The sequence below is a fragment of the Channa argus genome, chromosome 3 (genome assembly GCF_033026475.1).
Source record: "Channa argus isolate prfri chromosome 3, Channa argus male v1.0, whole genome shotgun sequence".
Classification (NCBI taxonomy): domain Eukaryota; kingdom Metazoa; phylum Chordata; class Actinopteri; order Anabantiformes; family Channidae; genus Channa; species Channa argus.
This window is the reverse complement of record NC_090199.1, coordinates 18591789-18619781: the sequence shown is the minus strand read 5'-3', so window position 1 is coordinate 18619781 and position 27993 is coordinate 18591789. Positions and strand designations below refer to the sequence as shown.

The following is a 27993-nucleotide window of genomic DNA, read 5'->3' as shown; positions in this document are numbered from 1 at the left end:
TCTATCTCTATCTATATCTCTATCTATATCTCTATATCTCTATATCTATATCTATATCTATATCTCTATATCTATATATAAGTCTGAAAGGACTGCTATGTTTCTAAATCTCTAAAGTATAAAACTAAAATGGAGTTTCCCTTCATTACAGTGATCAGTCTTTTTAAACCACATACACACAGAACATTTAAAGTCCAGCTTTGTCAAATGCATTGAGCATTGTGTGTCCTGCTTGGATCTATGCGGATATCTTAGGCATAAATATCACTTTGCTGTCAGCTTCAACATACAGGCTTTGACATCAGTGTGAACAAACTAATGGTTAGTGATGGTTAGAAAAGTCTTCATGGCTGGATCCAGTACTAGAAAAAAAAAAAAAATCAGACTTGAGTCATTTAGGTTCGAAGCATCCAGTCTCCGTGTTTTACATTAGCATAATTTAGTTTGCCACTACAAAATGAGGCAGAAAGCTGTGCACTGAATTACTACAAAGGCAGGTTTACAAAAAAAAAAAAAATAAAATTAAAAAAGTGGGAGAATGTCTTTATCTTAAAGCATGTGAAGCGCAATATGATGGCCTTAAGAAACACTGACAAACAGTATCCAGACAGACTGACATTAACATAAAATGCCAAAATGAGCATTTATAACCAGTGACCCACGTTTTCATACTGTAAATCAACAATACACATAATACATCTAGAATGACTTGATAAGCGTCCTTTCAAAAACCACCAACCTGCCCACCTCCCCTCCAAAGTCACGCCTAAATATCAAAGCAGCATCAGCTGAAACAGAGAATAAGTTGTCATCTTCTACTGTTAAAGTCTGAACTTGATGCAACTATAACAGCCTTGTACTCATTTGCCTGTAGTCTGTGACAAAAGGATACAATGATGACCATGAGAACCTAAGTATAATAACCTTCACATTTTAATTACTAAGAAACTTTATCAGTTGTGTGCATACAGCTAAACCTTCACTAGTGCCGGTCTCCAGGGTTTCAAAGGGAAATGTGTATTTAAAAAACAAAAACATCCTGTTTTCAAATAAATTATACCAACGTAAGTAGGAGTACAGGAGGTCTAACACACTTAAATTTTTTCTTTTACTCCAACATATCTAAACTAATACAATGTGTAAGACTAGAGTTTTTCATAAAATCAGTGATCTCAACTTTCCAGTAGCAGGAAATCTCCACTTTGTGTTTAAATTAAATTAGGAAAAAAGATTGTATGCATGAATAACTATGGCTTAAACATGTAAAAAAAGTTAATGGACACAAAGTCTAACAAATCCTGTTTACATTAGATTCAGTTTCCCTTAAACGTACAATGAATATTTGGCACAATCTCTGAGTACATGTGTCCACTCATGGCACAAAGATTTGGCAAAAGGAAGTGTGTTCAGTTCCACAGTTGTTATCTGTAACATTGATTCATTTTGATAGTCTGTCAGTAATCACATGTGGGTTAAGTGTTAAAGTGTAATATTATAGCCTGTCACCTTTGTGTTTGCAGTAGTGTAGGATGTCAAGTGAGAGGAAAGAGGTGATGGGTTTCATTTTGGTGTCATAGGAGTCTTCTTGAACTCCTGTAGCAGAGGGGAGACTCCATTCTTTAAAAAAGTAGCATAAAATTTTCTACCCCTGAGTGAAGACTGTCAGGTACCACTGTAGTTACCACTGAAAAGAGTGATTGCATGCCAGTCTTAAAATGGGTTCCATGGTACAGTTACATGGAGAATAAAAATATAGGTCTAGCCTAATTATTCATTTAATATATGTTAAACTTCTAAAACAATCTGCGTTATCTTTACTTACCTTTTGTAATGCGAGTTTACATAAAAACACACCTGTTTGAATTGTAAATAGGTATATGAATGTCACATGTAATACTACATTTCTGGTTGATGCCAACTTGCTCCCCAGTGTAAAAAAAAACAAAAAAAAAACAACAACATTTAGACCTTCATATTAATAAAATGTGCAGCAACTGAATTTTGTACAATATGGAGATGTAAAATAGGGTATGACCTCAGTATTTCCACAGACTTAACTTACTATGACCCCAAGCATAGCCTAAATACAGTCCTCAATATTTTAGGCTTTTAATTTGTTGGGGTGGGAGTTTGCCTGAAGTAAAAACAACCTGAGCGTCCTAATTCAGGGCAAGAATGTTCATCTTTTTGCTTCAACTACAGCATGGATGAGTATGTTTGTTGTCTGATTACTTTTATAGTACAGTTAACCCCGTCTCAGTCAAGTGAATCTATTAGGCCCTCCTTTAAAAACAAAACGAACACCACCCGTTGTAACAGATTCCATTCAGGTAATTATTCATTTTAACACTGCAGCATTATAATGCTTTTAGAAGGTTTAATTAGTAAAACTATTCAGTAATTCAAGAAATAGTAAAGAAAAGCATGACTGACAGTATATGTAATAAAGGGTGAACTGAGCAACATTAAAAAAGCAATTGAAAAGCCATTTCTCTCAACTAGTTTCACAAGATAGAGAAATCTTCCTCAAAACTTCAATACAGCCGTTTTCCACATCAATTTACTTATGTGTATAATTAGAGGACTTCTCAATAGTAGGCTGCTCTACATGGACATAGTATTCGGTTTGTGTCTTGAGTCTTAATTCTCATCTGCACGTGTGTAAATTGACAGCACTTGCATTACTTCCCTCTATGGTTGTTTAGGTTTTACAATTGCAGACATGAGTTAGAAGCTAAGTGAGTATGAGCTAAGTGACCCACACACTGTACGTCAGTGATGCGTCTCCAACTCTACTACTGTCCATTCCCCCTGTAGGGAGCTACCAGTGGCCTCTGGGGAGAAACTACTAACAGATGTGACTGTGGCAGAGGGAGGAGTGAGTGGAGGTAGCAGGCTGGGCCACAGGCTGCTCTCCAAGGGGCTCAGTGTGCCTCCTGCACCCCCAGGCAGCAGCAACAGGGAGGAGCAGCCATCTCCATTCAGCAGCAGAGTTTGGTTGATCAGCTGCTGCACTATGTCCACTTTCTTACCCCAGTCCAGGTCCATGGGTGAGGGTTGCTCTGGAGACTCAGACTGACCGTGAAAGGTTTCATCTTCTCCTTTGGATGGCAGTCTAGACATCTGAGGGGAGTGTGGGAGTGGCAAGGGGTTCTCTGTAGGTGGGGAATTATCTTGTTTCTCTTCCTCTAATGTTGCCTTATCACAGTCATCTAGCTTTGGATCTTTCTTGCTTTTAGAGGAGAGCACATTTACTCCCATTTCTTCACCTTCTGGCTCCTCTTCACTGTTCTCCAGGGCTTCATAGATGGTGCAGAGGCCTGAGGAAGGAGACACCAACACGGTTTGACTTTTGTTAGACTGTTTCAGCTCCTGTTGCCACTGCACGATTTGCTGTCTTTGCTTTAGCTCCTGTTGTTGCTCCTGTAGCTGCAGTTCTAAGGCTTTCCTCTGCTTGAGCTCTTCTTTCCTCACTTTTTCCTCCTCTCCTTCTGCTTGTTCCCTTATTTTTCTGTCCTCCCCTGCTTTATTCCTTTTTATTTCCTCCTCAGCTTCGTCTCTCTTCTTCTGCTCCTCTTCCTGCCTCCTCTTTCTCTCCTGCTCTGCCTCTTCAAGTAGTCTGCTCTGCTGCTCTTTGCGTTGCTGCAGTTCCAGTAATTGTCTCTGATGCTGCTCCAGCCTACGAAGCTGGGGGCTCAGTGCTTTCTGCTCAAGGCTCCTGGGTGGGAGGTCAGCACAGGTAAGCTTTGGTGGGGTAACAGCAGTGCTGTGAGGTTTGATGATATCACAGTAGGTTCTGGGATATGCCGAGTAATCACGGCGGTGAAGATGCGGTAGTGCAGTGAAGCCTGTGTGTGAGAAGAAGCAGGAAGGAAGATTACAGTAGCATGATGTTATAAAACAAAGGTCACAAGCAGTAGGACAGTGACAGCAATGCAGTGCAAGTGCAAGCAGAAGGGTGTAGAAGAAAGGGGTGTGGGGGTTCAGAGACACTTGCTTAACAGTGCATGATACTAAACCTAAAGCTCCACCAAGCACCAAACTGATCTGCAATTATTTGTAGTTTTACACTTTGAACACATATGTATATATATAAATAAAATATACAAAGTGAACACACCAGCAAATGGTGACCCACGGTGAAGTGACTGGGGGTGGTGACTCTGCAAATTTCCTAACTTAACCCCAGAGAGCAGCTATGGAAGTTTAAAAAAAAAAAAAAATAAAAAATTAAACTATTGCTCAACTACTTTTGTTTTTCTATGTAGAAAAAAATAAAAAATAAAAAGCAGCCAACTTCCTGTATATGCAATCACTAATATACTGAAACAGCCATAAAAGCTTTTTAAAAGCTTAAATTGTCATCACCCATTTATAGTTAGTCAACCAGTGATACATGCAAAAGCTTTCCATGCATTTATATACATTCAGCAACACCAGAAAGTGTGTGTCTAAATAGCTTGGCCTTAGGAGGACTCAAGTTAAGGCTAGAGATTACTAACCTAAGTACAATCCTAGAGCCAATCTATTTGGCTTGTTAACAAACCAATCCAAAGTAATGAGATGAAATTCATTGTGCAATAGTGACATGCATAAGCTCCATTACACTGATACAGTGCCGTACTAAAGTGCAAATAAGGCATTAGAAAAAGCACTAAAACTGTAACACACCCACAGTGGATTGGAGGGAAAATAGAGGAGCACCAGAATGAGCACAGTTGGGTCCTTCTTGAGGCTGGACAATGAGATGTCAAACTTCTCTCTGAATTCCAAATTTTGATCCATGACAGGAAGTTCTGGTGGCGTAGATGATCAGTTCATAGCAGATTCATTCCAGGCATGTTGTTTTCAGACCAGGGAAATCTTGTTTATCATGTCCACTTTAGAAAATGAAGGCTATGACTTGGGTGTATGGCAGCATGAGTGTGAGACAAGTAAAGCATGTGTAGTCTACTAAGTTGATTTAGTGGATGTGTCTGCAATGTAATGAGAGGACTAAAGCCACTGGTTAAACAAAGTTTGATATCTTGAACTGAATCTTTTTTATTTTGCCTGTTCCCTTTCAGGGGTCACCTGAGTGAATCATCTGGCTGAATCTAACCCTGTCCTCAGCATCCTCTTCTTTCACACCAACTAACTTAATGTCCTCTCTCACTACATCCACAAGTGTCAGACATTGAACTGAATACCAGTGGTGTTAAATGATTTGTCATTCAGATAGACCCATAGGTCTTACTCTAAACTCCCAATTGCCCATTTCAATAAAATTGTACGGTGAGAGTACATCAGAGTAAAAATCTAATCTTTATTTAAAGTTGTAAGGTTCATTACTCCAAAAGATGGAGACACAGGAAAAAGCTGGGGTACAATTTAAAGTGCAAAAAGAGATGGGGAGTCAATGGGGTTAAGGAAGATTGCCTGTATTGTAAGGAAGGAGAGTGAAATCATACATTAATATACAATCAAAACCTTTTAGTTATCAGTTTTGTTCTATAAAAAGTATTAGGATAAATACATGTGAAAAATGTTAAACAACTCATTACACATTTCCTTTGTTATGCCTAATTTTCTTCTTTTCACTCTTTAAGAGCTGCAAAATACACAAGTCAAATCCAAGCCACCTTAGGGCAACCACATAATTCTGTGTTAAATAAAACAGAAACCCAAATACAGACATGCTCTCATATTAGCTGTAAATAAGAGTAGCTATTGCACATACAGGAATGTAAGCCATATACTCATAATGAAAATGCTATGAGAGGGAAGAGCCACTGCCATCCTCTCTTTTTTGCTCTCTTTGAAAACAGATTACATCCACCCCCAAGGATTTCAGGACCAACACTGACAGCAACAACAGAGAGATTGTTGTGGAGAAGCTGGAACAGTGCCAGAGGGAGTTAAGGACATTACTGAGGAGGTTAGGAAGATGAACTATACATTACCTGCAAAAAAGTTCTCAGTCTTTTCACAGATAGCAGAATAGTAGGGAGGCTGGATGTCATCTGGAATTTCTTCAGGTTGTTGCAAAGTGTTCAAAGTTGATGGAGGATTCAGGGTTTCATCTGGCCCTGGAACCTCCCTGACATGCTCAGCTGATTCTGCTTTCTTCTTACCACATTCTATGTATTGTTTCTCTGCGAGGCATGACTGCATGTGAGGCTGTGCGATGAAACAGGGATCCTTGGCCTCTTCAGGTAGCTCCTCCAGAGAGAAAATACCAGGACTCTTGATGCAGCTCTCCCCTGTGGAATGGGCATGGGTATTTGAAGTTGTGGTCATTGTGTCGAAGCCATAAGATGCCAACGAAGTAGCTGAAGGTGGGGTGGAGTCTTCTACACCACATTTGACATCCTCCACCTCAGCCTCCTCTCTTTCTTCCACAATGGACAGAGAGCACTGGGTTGGAGGCTGGCTGGCAATGGTGATGTGGCTGACCACTGAACTCTCCAAGCAATCATCCAACTGAGCTTCTCCCTCTGTGTCGCTGCCCTCGTCTTCTGTGACAGAGGATGACGAGGGGATAGAAGTTGGGGCGCTTACTGGGGCTCCCAAGATTTCATCAGCAGCCATGGTGTCTTTTTCTCTCTCTTCTCCTGGCCGATCTCCACTTTCCAAGTGGATGCACAGGTTTTGACTGTCTAAGTCAGGTTGGGGAGAAGACACTAGCCCTTGTGCGTCATGATGCAAGAGCTTTTCAACATGATTGTAATCACCAAGTTCCTCAGGTGTGCTGGTCTCACTGCTCAAGGTGCTTGACAGGGACATTCCTGGGGCAGAGAGTTGAGCCGTTGTCAGGGCTTGCACTGGGACTGGGCTGGACTGATCAGAGTACATTTGGGCCTCTAAATTTGGTGGCATATCTTTAGCAGAAGAATGACAGGGAACTTCTTGGTTTTCAGAAAGACAAGGAGCAGAGCCCATTTCTAGCCAGGCTTGGGCTGGAGTCTGTGTTGGGGTCTCAGAGTCTGCTTGCCAGGGGTCTGTCAAAGGACTCCCTATTGTTGCTTCTGCCACTTGTTCAGTCTGGGATACATTCTCAAGAATCTGTGGCTGGAGAGGCTCTGCCCAGGGATCAGCAAAGGGGTTTGGTTGGTCCCACTGAGCAGCTGGGGCAAAGGGCAGTAGAGGAGGGGGAGGTGGTGGCTGGGCAACCCTGTTCAAGTTGTCTAGCCTTTCATCTTCAGCAAAGTCATCTTCATCTGGGTTCCCATAGCTTTCCAGCCCACTCTCTGTGACCCCCTCACTAGCCATCTCCACATCTTCATCCTCATCATCCACATCATTGTCATGCCTGGGTCTTTGTGGTTCATCTATATGTTCTGAGCCTACATCCATGTCACACACCCCATCATTGTCATCTTCATCATCATCATCTTCATCCTCAAAGTCATTAACTGGTATGTCAGGAACCTTCTCAAAGTCAGGTGAACCTGCTGAGGCTCCTTCCATGTCAATTGCTCCTTTGAGACTGCCATCTCCCAAATCATCCATGCTTTCTGTGCCTTCCAGGACCCCTGGGGCGCTTAATTCAGATGCACCCTGTTGGCTGCCGCTCACATCTTCAGAGTCCAGCTCAGATTGCAAGGCACCTCCAGCTCGCAAAGCAGATCCTACTAGACCAGCTGACCCAGGACGAGACTCCTCTGTTGGCTGTGTGGTACCACTCATTTCAGAGACAGAAACAAGTTGACTTCCCTCCCTCTCTTCTTCATCCTCTTCCTCATTTAGATTTGTAGGGAGAATGATCTTAGGGCTGCCATTTATGGCTGGTGGGAGGGCTATAGATGTGAATTCAGTCTGGTCTGTTGACAAGTAAACAGGGTCCGTTGATAAGTTTAGAGGGGAAACAATTGTTGCTACTGTCTGGTCAGTTGGGGCAGGAATCTCATCCTGAGTTGTCAGTAAGGAGGCACTGCTTTTGAACTGTTCTTGGGGTGGAGCCGTTTGTGGTAAGGATGTCCTGACAGGGCTTTGTGCAAAGCCATGCATCTGCTCTCTTTCTTCCACTGACTCTTGGGGGTCCACCTCCTGGTTGACCAAGTTTAGGGGAGAATCCTCTTCTGGTGTAAAGGCAGCAGAGAAGGGCCCTTGTGGTAACACCACTGCTATCTGTGTTTGTGTTTCTGCTAGTACATTCAATAATGTGGCAGCTGCTACTGTAGCACTAGCAGCACTCTGTGCTTCTACAGGAGGTGTGGTAGCATTTGAAGCCTCAGCTTTCTTGATGGCTGTGAAAGGTGGGACAGCCTGGGTGGGTTTGGTTCCACGTTTTGCCTGAGATGTGCTGCCATTTGCAGGTTTGTTTGCTGGAGAGGCAGGTGGGGTTCGTCCAAGGGGTGGTTTGGTAAGGCCAGGGAGCTTTGTAGCAGCTGCAGGTTTCTTTGTGGGAAGTTTTCCAGGCTGTTGAGTTTTGGATTGTGATACCTTGTGATCAGCTGCCTTGGCAGTTGCAGACCATTTGGAGGCAGAGTTTAGCTTCGCAGTGGCCGCAGGTTTAGAGGGTTCCGATTTTTTGGGTACAGCTGATGTAGCTGTTGCAGGTTTCTTAGTCACTGTAGCAGACTGTGGTCGACAGCCATCTGGAAAGGAAAAAACGAAACGTACACACAATTTAAAAACAGTCATGATGATTTGGAGACTTGCACTCACTCAACTTTGCAGGGTCAATTTGTAAATTACTACTGCAGAATGTGACATCAGTCTCATGGCCACAACAGGAAATAACTTTAACCTTTCTTAGCAGCAGCTGTTTTGGGAGTCTGTGCTGCTGTGGCTCTTCCAGTAGAGGGCACTGTGGTAACTCTAGAAGCAGTGGTTTTTGCAACTACAGTAGAGGAGGACTTGATTGTAGCTGTAGTGGCCCTGGATGTGGTGGATATCGGTGTAGATGTAGAGGGAGCTGTAACAGGCCTGGAGGCATAGAAAAAAAAATAATAATAAATTAGCAGCTTACTTTTTGTCTCTTTGCTGGCATGAACTCTAATGAGTCACTTCCAAATGCATTTGCATGCATGCATGCATTTATTTATTTATTTATTTTTCTCAACAATTACAACCCCTAATCTCAGCATCAACCATTATCATATTAAGGTCTCCCTTATCCAATCACTACCTAAAAGGACAGTGCAGGGTATGACAGGTGAGAAAAAGGGCAGACAAGAATAGACGAGAATTATGATTGAAGACAGGTAGTTAAAAAAAATGTGAATTAAAGAGTGGCAATGGGAGATAACACATACAGCAAGTGGGAGAAAGGAAGAAAAACCCTGCACCTGCAATGAACCTAACTGTTTAATTCATTAGTCAGTTACCCTGGCTACTGTAAATATTTGCTATTCTCTTGCCTCTCCCTAATATGCTCTGCAACAAAAATGTCTTACATTATCCAAGCTTGGAACTAATTCACAAGATTAATGTTAAAAATGATTAAAATATCCAGTTCTTGTTCTGTCCTCAACAGCTGAGCAAGAGTAATGATAGAATTGAATTGCTAAGATTTTAATTATCTACTATTTTTACTATACCATATGTTGCCTATAATGCAGTTCTAGGCATTGTATGTTACAGAGGCAGTGATAATATCCTCAATTTGGGATATTATTCATATATGAATTTGAGGTCTTAACCAAGCTTCAAACGAAGATCCAATGGGCAAGTATTGTTACTTAAAACAAAAACACCACCACATCACATCCTTGCAGCAGAATTGAAAGTGCAGTACCCAACAAAAATATTCTGAATGGTGCTCATGCTTCATCATACTGGATTGAAATTACACAATTTTGAAAGTCTGTATTACTACAAATAAGCACTTGAAAAAGCATTGCAAAAGCTAGTACTGTGTATAATTTAAATTTGACCAGTTTCTAATATGCATATCAGTCTGGCAAATGGGGAAGGCTTGCACCAGGAAGGGCAGACATCAAATCTTGTGGTCTCCTCACTAAAGGATTTCTGTATCAAGACTTCTTTTGGACTTTTGTCAGTTGCCTACATCAACTACCCTATTAGCAGACAAAGACACAAACTTTGATGGCTTTCAGCGGAGTAGCATGCCTAAACAGATGCCACTCCCACAATACCATAACCATTACAATGACCATTTGTTTCTCAGAAATAAGAACCATTGCACAGACATGGACTCATAGATACTGTAATTGGTTGCTTTCAGGCTTAAGATTTGGATTGTAATGTGCATGATAAATTTCCAACCCAACATTATAATGAACCGAAAAATAAAGAACATACACTATACAGTCACAGGCCTGCAGCCATCTATGGGATTATGATGATCAACATGGTCTTTTTAAGGGGGAAGGTCAGAACAGAGACAATGATGTGTCATGTCTTTTTGTTGTTTTGCAGTCAGCATTGAGACTGGTGCCAAACACACCCATGGCATTAAGGGCCTTAAGATACTGAGCAGTTGTGACTTCCATTTGGCCCCAAAACAACTACAGTGAACATGAGCCAGTAGTTTTATTCAGACACCACCTACTGCATTGTTCTTCTTATTCCCTAGAAAAAGACAGCTGACAAACCACCCTGACTAAATTATATAGTTTTAATCAAAGAAAACAAAAAAGTGTACATCCTTGCCATTTAAAGTCACATCCTCCTTCTGTCCATCTTGACAATAAGGAAAGGAGGCCTGATTTCACCAAGTAAAGAGTTCAGATGATGTGATGTAGCCTAGCAATATTAGAGCAGACAGCTTTAAGATCGTTTTATTTGTTTTTAAAGTTTTAAATTGTTTCGCCCCACCTTACCTCGCCAAGCTAGTTATTCCCTATGCTCCTTCCCAGTGCATCAGGTCATGGCGATAGATAGATTTTAGTGTTATTTTATTTGACTAGTTACAGCACTTTTGCCATCTTTAATTGTGTTAATGTGCTCTAAATAAAATTGAGTTTAACCCTCAGGTCGCCCTAGATTTTTTTCAGAATAAAAAAAAATAAAAACATGACATGTAGTATAATCCAAACATTCTTGCAAGGCTAATGCAATGGTCTTTAATTCTTATTAATTCTGTAGTAATATTCTAGCTCTTGCCCACAGGTTAATGTTTTATCAAGGGGCCCAAAAAGTGGTCCATTTGCAGTTTATTCCAAATTATGACCATTTCAATATGAACCATCTTACATATTCTTCAGCAAATGAAGCCTTACATAAATTTTACACAACTACATGCTGAATTTTAAAATCTCTACATGCATATAAGTGATAAGTGAGTTTAAACACAAGATACAGGTTGGCTATAAGAAAGGTTTGAGGGGATCCTAGCCAAAGGCCCAGGACTAAGCAAGGACAGATGGCAGGAAAGAGGGATGTGGGGGAATATAAGAGGTTGAAAAAGGGGTGGTGTGAGCAAAGAGCAACTGCTCAGTCAACACCAGAGCACTATACTGCATAATTGAAGAACAGGTGCCAGATTTAACATATGGCTTTAACACCAGTTTAATACAGAAACTTTGACATATAGCTTAATGGGTCTGTGTACTATAACAGATCAAAGTTTAACAGACCTGATACAATTAAATCTTTTGGTTTTTACGCTGGGGCAAATAAATACTTTTTGAAAGGGGCTAGTTTTCCATTGGCCACAGGCAGCGTTTTGTGCATGTTTTCCTTACATTAGTCCTTAGTGTCTATGCAGTCTGCCACAACAATGCTACATGAGAAATCAATGCTTGAAATAGATCAGTGCGTTTCTGACACTCTGACACTGGGAAACAATGGCTGCCGTTGTCTCAGCGACATGAGCATCAACAAGATAATCTTTTCAAAACTGCAACAGCTGATGCTGCAATCAAATATTCTCATTAGGCATCTTTTAACACCACTGAATTCTATTGTGTGTTGTTATGGAAGGTTAGTGCCATAATGCTCAGTGTCCCAACTAATGAAAGTCCCTGCTGAGCTGGAAGGTCTGTTTGTGCTACTACAATAATTTGCCAAAAAGGCAGACCCCATAATTGACTGAAATGCACACCGTAAGCGGCAACAAGCTCTGTGTACCGCAAGGGCAGACAGTTTAAATTGTGTAGAGTTTAAAGAGTGTAGAGACCGTTATGCATAAACACAGAGTAAATGCTTTGAGCAGTCAAGCAAATGCTTTCACATCACACTCTAAATTGGGTTAAGTCTATTAGCTTCCCTCACACCCAAAATTAAAATCATTTTCATTAAAATTTAGAAGGGGCCAGAGGATTTGGCTAAAAAATTCTAATATGACAAAAAAGAAGGTGTCAGTGGGTCTAGTGCTTTAAACATTTAGTGAATTGTGGGGGTTTGACAGATATTACAAGTCAAGACATCCCTTTGTGCATTTAGAAATTTGAGACAAATACAATGCCACAGAAATAAAGTTAAACTTGTGGTATAGAAATTTGTGTCTGGTATACAAAGAGGCATTAGATTTATTTACTGTATTAAATGGAAAAAAAATGAATGATTGCTCCATATGGTCCCTCAAAGAGCAGAGTGACACATGACACCACCACTTTATTTAATAAGAGACCATTAATGGGAAGACAAGGGAAGTCACAATCTAATCAGGCCTCAGTACACCCTGTGGAAACACGTTGGATTACAGGGTTATGGATGTAGCTCTAAACTTTTCTAACATTTTTTAATAAGACTATGGTATTAAACTCACATACAAAATAATATTTACCAGTAAAATCTTTCTAGTTAAAATTATAGTAAATAACCAACTGTAAAATTTGATGGACTACTTATTTTAAAACAGCACATGCTTACAACTATATTAGTCCCATTTCAATACACTGGCCCACTGAGTAGTATTATGATCCAAGTCAATAGCTCTATGCCCTGGGGAGGTGGAAATTGTTTCTGCCAGGGGGTCTGTTTGAGACAAAGTGGTAGTTCTTCACCATCACTGCTTCTGTTCAGGCCCTCTGTCTCAGGTTATTTCTGCAAACATGAGTCACACCAAGTGAAATTTGACTCAATAATGGCCCAAAGACCACAATGGAGCCCTTTCTCTACTCCCTGTTGGGGCATCTAGATAAACAGTCACCCTCTCACCTAGTTAGTTTGGGAGATTACAAGATTCTGATTTAAGGAGAAAATGTAAGTAGAACCAACAAACTAAATGACGAAAAGAGAGTATACATTTGTCAATACCAACTTAAGAAAGGGGCTTCCCAAACACATAACTATGTTCAATACCATGCCTTGGGCCTGTAAACATTTCAACACCAGATTCTTGTATGTGAAATGCATGCATACCTTGTAGTCTTTGAAAGAGCAGCACCACCAGCTTTTGTTGAGGTCGGAGTGCTAGGTTTTGGTGCAGTGAAAGCCACTGGTCTGTTTGAAGCACCTACACACGTACATACAAAACATTTAATAGAAATCAGGAAATAAAACACTTTTTTAAATATAGCAAAAAACTCACATGTTATACTGGTTTCAAACACTGCATGAAGCCAGAGGAATATAGCTATTTAATTTTGCTTTTTATTTATGTAATTCAGACTTACAAGCAGTTTTGGGTCTAGGTGCATTAACAGTCTCAGCCACAAGTCTCCTCTTAGGAGTGCCATTCACTGTGGTAGGTTTGGTACCATTTGTTACTGTGGCAGCAGCAACAGTGGTAGTTTTGGTAGGTCCAACAGGTTTCCTGTCAGGTACTCTTGTGTTGCTCTTGACTGTGGTGGAGACTGCTGTTACACCCATAGGTCTTTTAGGTACAGCTCCTGAAGCTTTTGCTGCAGTTGTTGCTGTTTTCTTGACTGCAACTGCAGAAACAGAGGATTTCACATCATTCAGTGCGCGATGTGGTCGTGAATTGGATCCTGAAGCCCCAGTATATCTGGCTGTAGGGCGTGTTTTATTTGCCACAGGTTTTGGTTTGATGTGCGTGTCTGCTGCTACTGGTTTATCATTGGCATTTGGAACAACTTCAGTTGCTGCAACATTTGCAGCTTCCTCTGGCTGTGATGGGGCTTGCTCTGTGATGTTGTCCTGCAAAGAGGAATGCTCTGCTTCTCCTGCAGCTTCAGTGGGCTCAGTGGTTTCCATGGTAACCCCATCCGGTTTCATTCCCTCCTCTTAATGTATATATGCTGTGGCTATAGCTGTTAAGTGGGTCCAGGGGCTTACAATCTTAGACTGACCAGCTTCCCCTCACAATTTAATGTCCTGTAGAAGAGCAAAACATGATTTAGTTTCCTGGCACAGTTTAGATTAATATACTAATGATTTTTTCCTACTGTACAACTGCTCTTAAATGCACAAAGAATCGATATGCATTGCTTTGAAGTCGTAGAAAAACTGCTAAAGGAAACGCCATTTATTCTAAAGGGCCTCCAAAGAATTGGGGTAGTCTGAAAAACAGGAAATGGGAAGGGCGAGATGCCAAAAAATCTCTATGCTCATTCAACCCAGAAATGATAATGATCGCAATGTGTGTGGCACCTAATTAAAAAATTAAAAGTAAAATAAAAAAATTAAAGTATCACTATAAAAAGCCTTGTTTTAACTGTAGATTTCTTTAGCTAACTTTAGAAGCCAAGAGACTTCACAATCTCCTGACATGATATGCAGCCAACAGAGATTTTGGAAAGAGAGGAAGTAGAAAACAAGCACCAAATGGCCCATTTGTCAGCCATTGTCTTCCTGTGTTGTGTAAATGCAGATGGAAATCAAAACCATGCAGTGTTCACTTAAAAAACATTTGTGCAAACGAATTTAATGAATAGGACTACTAGGAAAAAAATGAATGTGGAGATCACAAGGCTGTGGTAAGTAACTGAATAAAATCATTGCAAAAAATGTCGGTAAAATCATTTAGAAGTCTTGAAGTCAAGTTATATTGTCCCCTTTGAGTGAGCTCTTTCCAGAACCGTCATGATAATGTCCCTGCTCATACCATCGTCTACATTTACACTGACCATTCTTGTGTCCCTCTGAAAAGAAGTTTCTACCTACTCAGCCAAGATTACTCCTCTATCCTTTCTCAGCTACTTTTTCCTCTCTGCTCCAATTTAATCCTCCCACTGCTAGAGCTCCCAACTGCTACACAGATGGTGTACCCAGTAGAAGCTTTGTTTAAGCTAGAAAACAAGCTTCACTGGAAAAGGAAAGAAATTGAGTTGAAGATTTAACAACATCTAAGCTCTATAGAGAATGTGAGTTTCAATGAACAGCATTGAATTTTATTTTTCAAGAACTACATGTCGTGAGCACCCCACTTTGACTGAATCTGACATGTGGTGCCTCTGTAGGTCAGTAGAAAAGTGCCACTGCCTTTGCCCAATCCCCAATGTTTCAAAACAAACAAAAAAGGTATGCAGGTAACTCACTTTAGCAAGCACAGGTAAAACGAGCACATGCGTCAAAAATGGTGTAAACAAGCAATGGCTATAGACTATGCACTGTATGACGGATATTAAAGCTATATAACTAAAAGAGTTACAATTAGTAAAAGGTAGTTGTACATACCGCTTTTGTCACACGTTTTCATATCCATCATAAAATATCCTACTTATTCCAACCAGCTGGAAACATGCCAAGTCTGAGCTCCAGATATTCTAGTCAAAGAAGTTATAACAGGTCTGTGATAGAATTATTTAAATGGTCTGTCAAGATGTCCTCAAGATGAACACCCTTCAGCATTTAGATGAAATACAAAAACAAAAAACATCTACACATAACAAATCCTTCAGTTCCTCTGGTTAATATGTGTTGCAGGTATTGCGATGGTAAAAACAAAGCACAGAAGGTTGTAAACATTTGTACTGTATTTTTAGCAGTAAACCAGAAGATAGTTTTAAAAAAAAAAAAAAAAAAAGATGAAATAATAATTGCAACCATCACTCTGTAAGCTTGTATCAGTCCAGACAGGAAGAACTCTGGGGCCTCAGTGGCATTTACATTCCACTTCTAATAAAGAAACATAGCTGTAAGACTCATCTTATTTTGAAGTAAGAAGTTTAATTCAATCTGTTGTACCACATGTCCCAGTCTGTTGGTCCACACATCCAGACACTAGTAGTTGTGCCTGACAAAATGGGTCATGTTTGACACGGAGTTTAATACAAGCGGAGAGGGATTTAGCAGTGTTGAAAGCATTGCAGCAGTCAAAAAATGCGTTGTGCTGACTGCTGGAGGTGTGTGCATGCTACCGAACAGATAAACTGTGCAACTGAACTGTGAGTGAATGCAAACATAATGTATGCTAGTGAAGAACAATTAAGCTTATATTACCCAATCAAAATCTAACTTATGCGCCTTTTTGTAATAGAGCTAAAATGTTTATTGAAAGAACATATCGACTGTCAACCATTTTAAAAACTGCTCAATTTTGAGGATTTCCCCATTTTTCCTCTGCCAGATTTGGAAGACATTCAAGATATTTGCAGAAATGACTGTGCTATAGTAGAAAAAAGGTCAGAAATATCTTTAGAAAATGGCCATCACATATTTGCAACTTGTTAAAAGGAAAATTAAGATCAGATAGACAACATTTATATAGTTTAAGTGCAGTCACCATTTATAAATAAAACCAGCTACTACAGTTGCATGATGTTTAGTTTCTACATAAAGATTTGTCAATGCTGCATCTGCTTCATGGCAATTAAAGTGAGTAAAGTGTTAAAGTGAATGCCTAATCCAGCAGCGATAAAGAGCAAATCCGACCCATCCACATTCCAGCTCTGCTGACATGCACAAGACTCATCCGGGCTACAACCATTGAAAGCTGGCTGTGTGTGCACGCGAGTGCATGTGACTGAGGAGGAGTCAAAAGGTCAGGGGGAGGATAGTTCAATAGGAAAGTTTAGTTCGCACAATTTTGCATGTATGCAGAACAATAATTGTGTTGCCTACCACTTCCTGAATTCTTTTAATTTCCAGATGCACATTATTCATCTCTACATTTTTGCTAGAACCACACCTTTAGAGATTTAGTCTAAAATAAAACTGGCCTGGTAACCCTTACCAAGCTTTTAGGTTGGAAGTTTTTGAATGTTGGTAGACTGGACTGTGAAGTGTTGACAAATGTTTTTATGTCCACCCTGTTCATTAAGTTTCTTCTGATGGGTGTCTAAAGGAAGGACAGAAAAAATATTTAAAAACAAAAAAACTAACACGGGGTATTCAGCCTGAGTGTGGACACACGTGTACATGCAAGTTTAAAAGAAATGAAAAACCTAAGAGGAAGGGGTTGTTTAGTTGGAATTAGAACTAAAACAAGATGTCGGTGTAGATTGTCAAAACAAGAGGTTTATTGGCATCTGGGAAAAGATGGGGGTTCCTGAACTTGAACTCAATCTTGAATGTCGAAGCAGATGCAGAAAACTGCTTCTGCAATCAACACTTCCAAAGCCTTCAGAATTTACACATGCAGTCTTGAAAAACCATGGAGGAATCTAAAAGCAAATGCATATTTGAAATGGTTTATGCAGTATCACCAGGGAGTGTTAAGCACTCACATGAACAACAGCGGAAGAGAACGAACACACACACACACACACTTTGTGAGAGGAAGGAGGGGACCCTACCATGAATTCTTTAAGCAATGTCTCATTACAACAAATCCATATAACAAAGGGTATGTGTACACTCCATTATGTTGCAAATATCACACAATTTAACCTAATGTTCTTGGGGGCTACATAGAGAATTACTATAGAACCTGTTTTTTTTTTTGTTTTTGTTTTTTAAGAGAATCCATGTATGCAAAACACTGATGTTCTGTGGATCATACTTTGGCACCAATACAGAATTGCCGTTTAGGCCACATGATGACCAAGAGATGGAAACACCTTTGATGTGAAGTTTTCTGTTGACATCTTGTCCAGTGAATTAATGAATACATACAAACCCTAAAACCAGTGAAATGCAGAACATCTCATACATTTACTAGAGGCCCTCTCTGTAGACAGAGATCCAAATTAGCTCTCAATTACTTTGTAGTGTAGCTAGCTTGTCATCTGTTGGTATGGCAAGAGAAATATCCTACATTACCATTTTCATTGAGCACTATTTTTACTAAGTAAGCTGACTTATCTAAATTCTCCAAAAATACCTGACATGCGTAACAGCATTTAGTAAGCTGAAGTTTCAGGGAGGAACAAATTTGATCAGGCTGCTAGCCCAATATCAACATTTAAAATGAGCCCAGTGCAAACAATAATAAGACCTTCATCTGAGGTCTTTAGTTACAACATTAGTGTTAGTTACCAGTTAGCTTGGAGACACTTTCCTGTTAGCAAGAGCTAGTTGAGGGTAAGCAAGTAACCTGTGTTTTGGCCCATATGCAATTGTTTTGGGTGGGTGTTACTTTTATTGATGCAGAGTGCATCAAATGCTATCCTTTACAATGTTTACAACATTTAAAGACAAAGTCTTGATAGTGTTTTTATTTACAACCCCAATTCTAAAAAAGTTGGGAAGATGTGAAAATGTAAATAAAAACAGAATAAAATGATTTGTAAATATTAACCCATCTTTTATTCACAATAGAACAAAAACATATAAGATGTTGAAACAGACATTTTACCATTTCATGGAAAATGTTAGCTCATTTTGAATTTGATAAAAAGAAGCAAAGTAAAGATGGGCAGAGGTTCATCAATTTGTCTAAAAATTGTGGTATAATTTCAGAAAAAGTTACCTCAATGTAAAATTGTGATGACTTTGAAGATACACCATCTACAATAGATCAAAAGATTCAGAGAACCAGGAGGAATCTCTGTGCACAAGTGACAAGGCCAAAGGTCTAAACTAGATGTGTGTGATCTTCTGGCCCTCAGGCAGCACTGCATTAAAAACAGTCATGATTATCTACTGGAACCTTTCACCAATGGAAATTATTTGTCACATTTTAAAATGGAAATTCCAGCAAAAAAGGCAGAGGACTGTTGAGCAGCCAGAATCCTGCATCACACAAGAAAGGGACAACAATTCTCTCCTAAACTCCAGCAACTGTGTCCTCACTTCCCTGACAGTTGTTAAAAGAACTCCTGCAAAGCCACGTTGTGATGAATGTAGTATTTGGTTTAGCATCGTCTTGCTGAAATATGGTCTGATGAAACTAAGATTGAACTCTTTGGCACTGAATGCCAACGTCATGTCTGGAGAAAACCAGGCACTGCTCACCACCTGGCCAATACCATCCCTACAGTAAAGAATGGTGGTGGCAGCATCATGCTGTGGGGATGTTTTTCAGGGGCAGAAACTGGGAGGCTAGTCAGGATTGAGGTAAAGATGAATGCAGCAATGTTTAGAGACATCCTTGATGGAAACGTGTTCCAGAGTGCTCTGGACCTCAAACTGGGGCCACGGTTCATCGGACAACAACCCCAAACATGCAGCCAAGATAACAAAGGAGTGGCTGCTGGACAACTCTGAATGTCCTTGAGTGGTGCAGCCAGAGCCCAGACTTGAACATCTTTGGAGAGATTTGAAAATGGCTATGTACCGATGCTCCCCATCCAACCTGATGGAGCTTGAGAGGTACTGCAAAGAAGAATGGGAATTACTGCACCAAAATAGGTGAGCCAAGCTGGTAGCATCTTGGTCAAAAAGACTTGAGGCTGTAATTGGTGCTAAAGGAGCTTCAACAAACTATTAAAGCATAGGGGGTGAATACTGAAAAAAGTAATACATTTGCAACAATTTCAAACAAACTTCTCTCCAGTTGTCATTATGGGGTTGTTTGTAAAATGTTGTGGAAAATAATTTATTTTAAAAATACAGCTTACATAAAAATAAAAAAAAGTGGAAACTGGCGCAATGAATACTTTCTGGATGCACTCTGCTGACAGCTACAGGGTCCTCACACACAGCTTTAGCTGTATGTATGCCAATGTGTTCGTACCAATTAGAAATTTGCCACAATAAGCTTATTTGATAATGAGTGTTTTAAAAATTTACTTTTCTTGATGCTTAACTGGTATTTTTCCTCACCTGTAACCAAACACACAGTGATATTTTCTGGTCAGGTGAAGTCAGAGCACAAAAACTTGTTAAAAGTTAACTAGAACGTTTATATTTTTAACGCTCTAGTTAACTTTCCCAAATGACTAACGACTTCCCAAATGCCATTTTTGCATAAAAAAATAAAATAAAATAAAAAATAAAACTTTTACTGTGGACAGAGTAAAGATTTAAAAATTAAATACTGAAAAGATGTGGCTGTTCCATCGTAAAACATAACCAATGCTCTTAGAGATATACACACACAAAAAAAAGAGAGACTTAAAAGTCGGACTGTGCTTGACATTAAGCATGCAACGTATCAAATTCATATACTACACTATCAAATGCTAAATAACTTGAAGCTACTCAGTAAGGCCATTAGGAGCAGGTGGTTAAGTGTGGCTACAAGTTAAATGGATTAAGCCAGTTAGCCTTTAGGGGAGTGGCATAGAAAAAGATGGGCAAGTGGGAGTGCAGTGGTCTGAATCACCACGGGGAAATGGGTTACAATCTGTTCTTATCCGGGAAGAATATAGAGAAAGCATTGGCTAGGGAATGCTGCCACAAAGACTGGCTGATAATAAACAGCAAATAAGGTCAGAAGGGTGGTCAAGAGGAAAAAAAAGAAAAAAAAAAGTTTAAGGGTTTGGGTGCATAATAGAGTACATTAGGGAATTATGAGGGGGGGGGTGGGCAGGCAAGCCTCAGTGTCTGCACTGCAATGTGTTCTGTAGAAGATTAAAAAAAAATGCAAATGTGCAAAGGAGCAGCTGGCACAGATAACTTCGAACAAAACATCATAGGAATATCAGACAGGCTGTAGGGTGAAAGAACGGAAGGATGTCAGACACTTTCAGAGTAGACAGGCATTTTAACTGAATGCACTGCTAGCTTGCTATAACAGACTGTATCCAGTCACACCAGTCAGGGTTTTCCGTAATCGAATACACTAGAATGCTATAATCATAGCATTAACATTTTACACATTACATAAAAGTGAAAAAAAAAGTCTGCAGAAGGACTGTTAGAAATTGATGATTAAAAATACGGAGGGAGCAGCAGAATTAATCCATGACTGTAATCAGACTTAGCCTAGGCATACTTCACTTTTCCACCAAGGTCTTTTGTCCCATGTTATCTCCTTCACATTTCCTGTGGCTTTCTACTGTTAACTAAAGGGGGCTGTTGAAGACCATAACAAAGCTGAAAAAAAAAAAAAACACAAACAGAAATTCTACCCAGGTAAAAACAGGCCGACATTTTTAGTCACAAATATAACATAACAAAAAATGGGAAAATTAAGGAATTATCTCAGGGCTGCTGTGGAAGTAGAGCTGGCACCAGTTTCTGATGATAAAGCCTACTCTCTGGTGTACCAGGCAAATGGACACAGACAAACTGACAGATAATCAATATAATGCTGGAGAGCAGTTGGCATGTCTGTGACTAGGGAGGGTGAGCTCGGGGCTCACACCTGGCTTGCTTGCCTCTCTGACAGTTACCCCCCTAAAATATGTGAAATACACACAAACCAATTCCTGAACATAACATGTTTAGGCTCCTACGCATTAAAAGAGGCAGTGCAAAGAATCCCCGTATAACCCGTCCTGGCCAGTACAAACAAACATCCTCTCGGTTGTGGATGTGTGCACTGTGATTCCCCTCCGACATGGATCAATAAATAAGTCAAAATATATAGTATTGCTGATTAGAGAGAGCTGCTGCATATGGCAAATGAAGAAACATAAAAAAAATATTGTTCAATCTACTTATCCCTTCTCTTTACCATGTAGAGCTGCTATACACATACTTGTAAACATAATGAAACGAATTCTGCAATATTAAAAAGGCACTGTAAATAATATTCCAGATTGTTCATATGCATAATTTTTTTCCTCCAGCGTAATATTTGTATTTGGGATAGTATTCAAGGCTACCAAAGTGACTGACTATAAAAAGTGCTGAATTACCCTTTCAATAATTACAGTGCGCTGACCCCAGCTTCACAGTCCCAGACAGACTGAGTGCCTAAAAGTGCAGCGCCAGCATCCACCACTTTATTCTAATGGGCAGGAGAGTGCCAGCCTTCAAACCACAGTGACGAACGTTACAGCGCCACACCATGTTACCATCCTATGGATCAACAGCCAAGAGCAATGCAAGAGATGGGATACAAAACAAACGAGAGACTAGGCATCTTACCTGTGTGGCAATATATAGACTTAAGTTTTGCATTTCTGGCAAGGAAAAATGGATCTAGACCATCACCTGGGTTCTTTTACAATATTCAAATTTTACAACACATTTACGCAAAATAGTGTGCAGGTTATTTAATTAGGTAGAGCCCTAAACTGCATTTACAAACAGCTCCATGCCAAGTTTCTTCTGCTCACATGCAGTGAGAACAAGGTTTCCATTTATTAGTTCAGTTAATGCCGCATTGACCTTTTTCAGTTTTTAATTTGTAATTTCAAAGCAACTCTCCAATTTTACTATAAAATCTGCTCAAAAATAACTTAAAATATAAAATAACTGATGTTTGATGGGATAGAGTTAACCATAAGCACATTCTGTTCTCAGTGTGTGATCACAGCAGAGAGTTGAACACTTGACCCAGACAGCCACAACAAGCAAACTTTCAGAGCTGCTGCCATGCATGAACTCACATGAAGCTGAAAGGGCAGCACAAATCTGACATATGTATTCATTCAAAAGTAAAGCACACCATTTAACATTGACAGATGACCTCTGTTTTTAGTCAGACAAGTGTAAAACAAAAAAAAACTCTAACTAGCAGGGTGACAAAGGCTTTGAAGTCAGAGTAAATGATCAGATGGTATTTAGAGTATTGAAGGAATTTTAACATCTCTTTTATAAAGAAACCATAAGTACTTGGGGAAAGGGTGACCCTATTTTCACTTTAGGGCGTGCAATGCAGTTATATGGTAACACTATATTGCAGTAGTGTTTTCAATTTCTGTCAACGAATGAAAGTACTTTATTTTTATACAGTTAAGAGCATAACATTCATAAAGAATTTCAACGTCGAATATTTTCATGTAGCATGCTTGATATGCCCAATTTAATGACTCACTGTAAAAACTACCACTAAATTTCTTATATTTTTCCTACACAGAGATTGCATCTTAGACAAAGTCGTTGTATTATGTGGTACCTTGCACATGTGAATGGAATTACTGTTATGAGCAATAGCTTGTGTCGAGGTATATGAAGCTTACTAGCGTTAACTTACAGGCTAATTTGGTTGGCTTTAAATTAGAGCTATCAAAACAGAATGAAAATGGGTTACAAATCCCACCATAACAGTCATTTATATTACGTCACCGGTAATGTTATACATCTTTTATGCTAATCTTCTTACCTGCTGTGGGTGGAAACATAATCAAGGTCCAGTTGAGAAGCATCAGTGGCAGCTTCCACACTTACACCAGACAAAGAGGAGACAATTTCCTTTACGGCTAAATGTTTACTTTCCCTTTCATAGACATTCTCCCGTTCTGTGGTGCGACAAAGATGTTCTGCGAAAAGTGGATTAGGACAACTTTGTTTATGAGCTGAATGATGCCTGCTTTAATATAATCCAGAGTAAAGGGCTACAAACGTGCATGTTACTACTTTGCACCCTAAAACTTTGTTGTTTGTCTGGCCTAATGGCTTCCACCCACCTTTTTATTCATTTATTTTTTTAGAGGTTTGGGTCTTTAGGAAACAAGCAACATTGTCTGAAAAACACATTTTCCAGGTACAAAAACTACAAAAACTCAAGTTTCAGATTCTGCAATTGTTGCTATGTAATGACTTAAACCGGAAGTTAGGCAACCTGTTCTCTGCTGCTTCCGGTTGTGAAATGCATAAGTGCCAAAAAAGGTCAAGAGAGACAGAACAGGTATTTTACTTACTTAGTCCCAGATAATGACTGTGGTTTCGTTACTTCATGTATCAATTCATTTTAGATAGAAAAACTATCGGAAATGGTGCAATCTAAACCACCTGCATTTGTCTCAGACTGTGTCATTCCTAAAAACAAACAAATGTAGCCAACCTATTAGGAACCACAAACCTGTGTGAGTCACAAAAGAAAAGTTGACATTCCCAGATGAGATGTTAACAATTAAACTTAAAATCCAACCCAAGACATAAATTGAATTTTAAAAGTTACAAAATTTTAAAGAACATTTCTGTACTTTTTCAAATACAAACCCTGTTTAAAGAAAGCATTTATAAGTATTTTCTTAAATGTATAAAAGTTATCCTTATATATCAAGGTTAAAGGAAACGGTGAAATGAGGAGTTCTTTTGGTCAGCATTGGACTATGAAAAAGAGGAGTGTACAAAGCAAGAGAATATGCTGTATAAAAATCATTTGTGTGCTAGTAGACATTTTGAAAAGGTGGCTGCATCTGCTACCATTTGGGCTGTTTGGGGTATCAGACGCCTGTAAACCAATTTATTTATTTATTTATTTTTAAAAGAACGAACATAAAGCCAAACATGGCTAAATCAAAGGGTTTAAAAATAAATAAAAATTCTGAACATGTTTAATTGAACCAGTAATTGATGGCCACCCTTCTTAATGCTGAAGCATGCCTCATTTTTAATCAGCTGAAAAAGGACTCATGTCACACCACTCTTCAGAGCTCTACACAGGCTTCCTGTAGTTGTTCGCAGGTTCATGGCTCTGTCTCCTGCCTACAGGATGGTGGGTCAACTTAACAACTCCTGCTTACCCCCACTCACTAAATCAGGTCTACAATCCCTTCCCCGTCCACGGTGCTCTGCCAATGAATGAGGTCTGTTGGTCCCAGCACCGCACAGAAAACACCAAGCAAAATTGCTCAGTGATCCCACGAGCTACCTTTAGTCATTAAATTGTGGTAATAGAAGGCTCTGCTGCATAAAAGGGCAGGGGGGGGGCTTTCAAATAGATCATGTTATGACATTTTGGACTTTAGATTTAGAACAATCTCCCCTTGAAATGGGACACTGCAACAGTAACCCTACAATCAGAAGGAGGGGGAGAGACAGATGGGTTTCAAAACCAGATGACATTGAGCTCCACAGATAACACACACACACACACACACACACCTCGGTAGGAGGCGTATTGTGGTCTTGGGAAGAGGACACACTCACCAGAGAGCATCTGCACGTCAAATACTGTTTTGAAGCCAAATACAGAGTCACTGCTACTAAACCCAAATCCTGCCCACCACACCCAGTCAGTCCAAAACACAATGATTATGTAATGTCAACCTAGAGCCAGAACACAATGCCCATATCAGTCACTCTGCAGATCATGCTACTTCATAGTCTGAGCTCCCTGTGTGCATCCTTTTTCTCGTGCCAGTCTGTCAAAGTCAAGCCTCAGATGATTTGAGGTGCAAAAATGACAATCAATGACAGTTATCCTGGAGAGGGGGGGGGGAATCATGGGAGTTGGGTGTGCAGGCTAAGTGCAAGCTGCTTCATAGGGTTTACCAAAGTGACTTCAATTAATCAATCTCAAAATACACTCCAAGGAGCCAAGATAAAGTGGAGAACCAAACACTGCACAGCCCAAATAAGACATTTTGTAAGTATAAGGGTAGAAATTCCTTAAGCCTTGAAGATTAAATTTCTCCTCCGCAGTTACCAATATCACCCAGTCGCTGTGTGGCTTTGGGATTCTGTCAAGGACCCCTAGGTGGTCCCAGGACTTCACATTGTTTTGCAAGTTTCTGGGTGTTTTTCCAAGCCTCAAGTGGAGCTTAAATAACACCATTTGTCTCTGGAAACAATCACGTCGATTTCTCCCCGCTTGAGCAGAAGGCCTAGGTCAGCCTCGCAGAACAATAGCGGCCAGGGCAGCTTTGGTGAGACACATGAAGCCAGTCGATAAATTGAACCCGAAACTAGGAATAGCGTACCAGCTGCCTCTTGTACCACCATGCATGCAAATAAATGTTTCTTGTGAGAAAGGGCACGTTGAAATCACCGCCCAGCGCTATGGTGCCATGCTAACATTTCAGATCAATCATAACATCATCAACCACAACTGGTCACGTTACAAAGAAGGCGTCTGGCTTCAAACCACATGAGGTTTAGTTCATTTGAAAGAAACACAGAAAAGAAGGTGAGATTCTCTTAACAAGACAGCGCTTTTCGGGAATTTCACAGACTAAATAAAACAAAGAAACAATAAGTAGTAGCTATATGTTAACCTAAATACTGTGCCTCGCGCCACAGACGTTAGTAAACCCTCCCTACCTTTCAAACGCCGACTCCGCTCTGAAGGCTCCCGGAGAGACGAGCAGTTCCTCCCTCTCCCTCCAACGCAGAGGTAAAATATGTCGACAAATGCCGTAAATTTCACTGGACTAACAACAGAGCCGCGCAGTCAGCGGCGAGCGTCCCTCTCTCACCCCTTGCCTCCACGTTTGTGCAGCGGCAGACGATGGCAGGGTGCTTGCCTACATGAAGGGTGGATTCCGGGAGGGAGTGCCTGAGGCGTCGGGCTGTGGTTTGAAGCGTGGTGGTTGTTCTCCAGAATGCAGATTAAATCCCGCGAGCTGTCCAATCGCAGGCGCGAGACTGGTGGTTATGCAAAACAGCAGTGATGTCAGATTCACACCAGCCTCTGAGGTGGAGGGGGTCCCAAAGTGGGCAACTGAGGTGTCGCTGCGGAATGGGAAGCGACATGATTTTAAAATGTAATGTTATTCTAATGTAATTAAGTACAATTCGTCTAACAGCCCACCGTACACATGTTCAGTTTGGAACAAAATTAAAAAACTTTACATTTTCATCTTTTGTTTCTATTAGAACATCAATGCTGCACATTGTAACATGCACCTTACTAATTACCACTGCGCTGTCCATCGCTTTCTCATTTTAGGTTTTAGTCATGACTCACCTCTGGTTCTACTGGACTACAGTATTGTAGATTATTGTTTAATGAAACTACCGCACTCTTTTGCACAAATATTTCAAAAACTTTACAAACCCATGAGCTGCGGCCATATTTCTATATATGCCTCCTAAGATCCAGCCTATTTAAATGTGTCCTCTGTGTTTGATAATTGTTTTTGATCTATAACTCTAGACTTATTTGAACTAATATACTAATCTACATTCTGGCCTTTCCAATGATATCTCATGTGTATGGGTGGGATGAGGGGAACGTTTTCATGCTGAGACAAAACGGAGACTGCAGGAAAACATACGAATTTCGCTCGGTTCTCAGAAGGATAAATATTGCATGGTGTTTTAATGCTCTCTTTTTGTTTAATATAATTAAATTAACCGTATCTGTTGTATTATGCAGTGCCTCATACTTCCCTTTTAAAGTGCCAGTGAAACTCTGTTGCTGGAATAGGGAAATTTGCCCCTTGGGGGTCAAAAATTGTTAACCTGTGTGTTTTACTTTATAAACTTGTGCTCCATTACTCCTCCAGTATAAGAGTGAAAGCACTGTTCTTTTACTTCATTTATTGACAGTATGATTTACTTTACAAATTGAGAATTATGACATGTTACAAATTACACCCAGCCAACAGTATCTACCCAGCAATTGCCACAGACAAGTAAAGATGAAATGGTTAGTTCACTGAGAGAATTTCACGTTCCACTATTTAATTATTTTACTTTTATTGCACAAGTGAAAATATGATTACATTCACAAAATGGATCATTTTGAAAAACTCAGGGTTTGTATGGTAAATATTTCAATTTGCAGAAGTTATTTCACTAATGTGTCAGTGTTTCCAAAGTTGCACTAACACTCTGTTAAGGGCAAGAATGAATCTCCTCCAAATTCAACTAAGTGACAACAAAGGTTTGGAAAAGAGATACAGCCTCAATAAAAATAGCTTCCCAAGAATTGCACTGCCCCTCAGCACACTCTCTGTTTCTTCTACACACACACATTTATTGTTAATACTAAAATAAAACAAAAGATACCAAGTTGCATGTTTAATTTCCTTCACATGCACAAAGGATTGTCTGTTTTGTTAGATTTATATGGTTGGGAGTGTGCTGATT

General features: G+C 39.9%; 1 protein-coding gene across 2 annotated transcripts; it reads right to left on the bottom strand.

Annotated features, from left to right (window-relative positions):
- Positions 1-57: 57 nt before the first annotated feature.
- On the bottom strand, positions 58-26610 carry prr36a (proline rich 36a). 2 transcript variants are annotated; one of them, XR_010913891.1, is made up of 7 exons: positions 26221-26610; positions 13509-14169; positions 13255-13348; positions 8732-8910; positions 5943-8579; positions 1507-3848; positions 58-362 (listed from the first exon to the last, which is right to left on the bottom strand). XR_010913891.1 is itself a non-coding variant. In XM_067498349.1 (6 exons), exons 2-6 carry the CDS (start codon positions 14068-14070, stop codon positions 2773-2775), a joined length of 4548 nt encoding a protein of 1515 aa, XP_067354450.1. In that variant the 5' UTR covers positions 14071-14169; positions 26221-26610; the 3' UTR covers positions 373-2772. The 2 variants fall into 2 exon arrangements, 1 of the variants encoding a protein (XP_067354450.1); XM_067498349.1 differs by lacking the exon at positions 58-362 and having other exon boundaries at positions 373-3848.
- Between the last annotated feature and the right edge of the window lie 1383 nt (positions 26611-27993).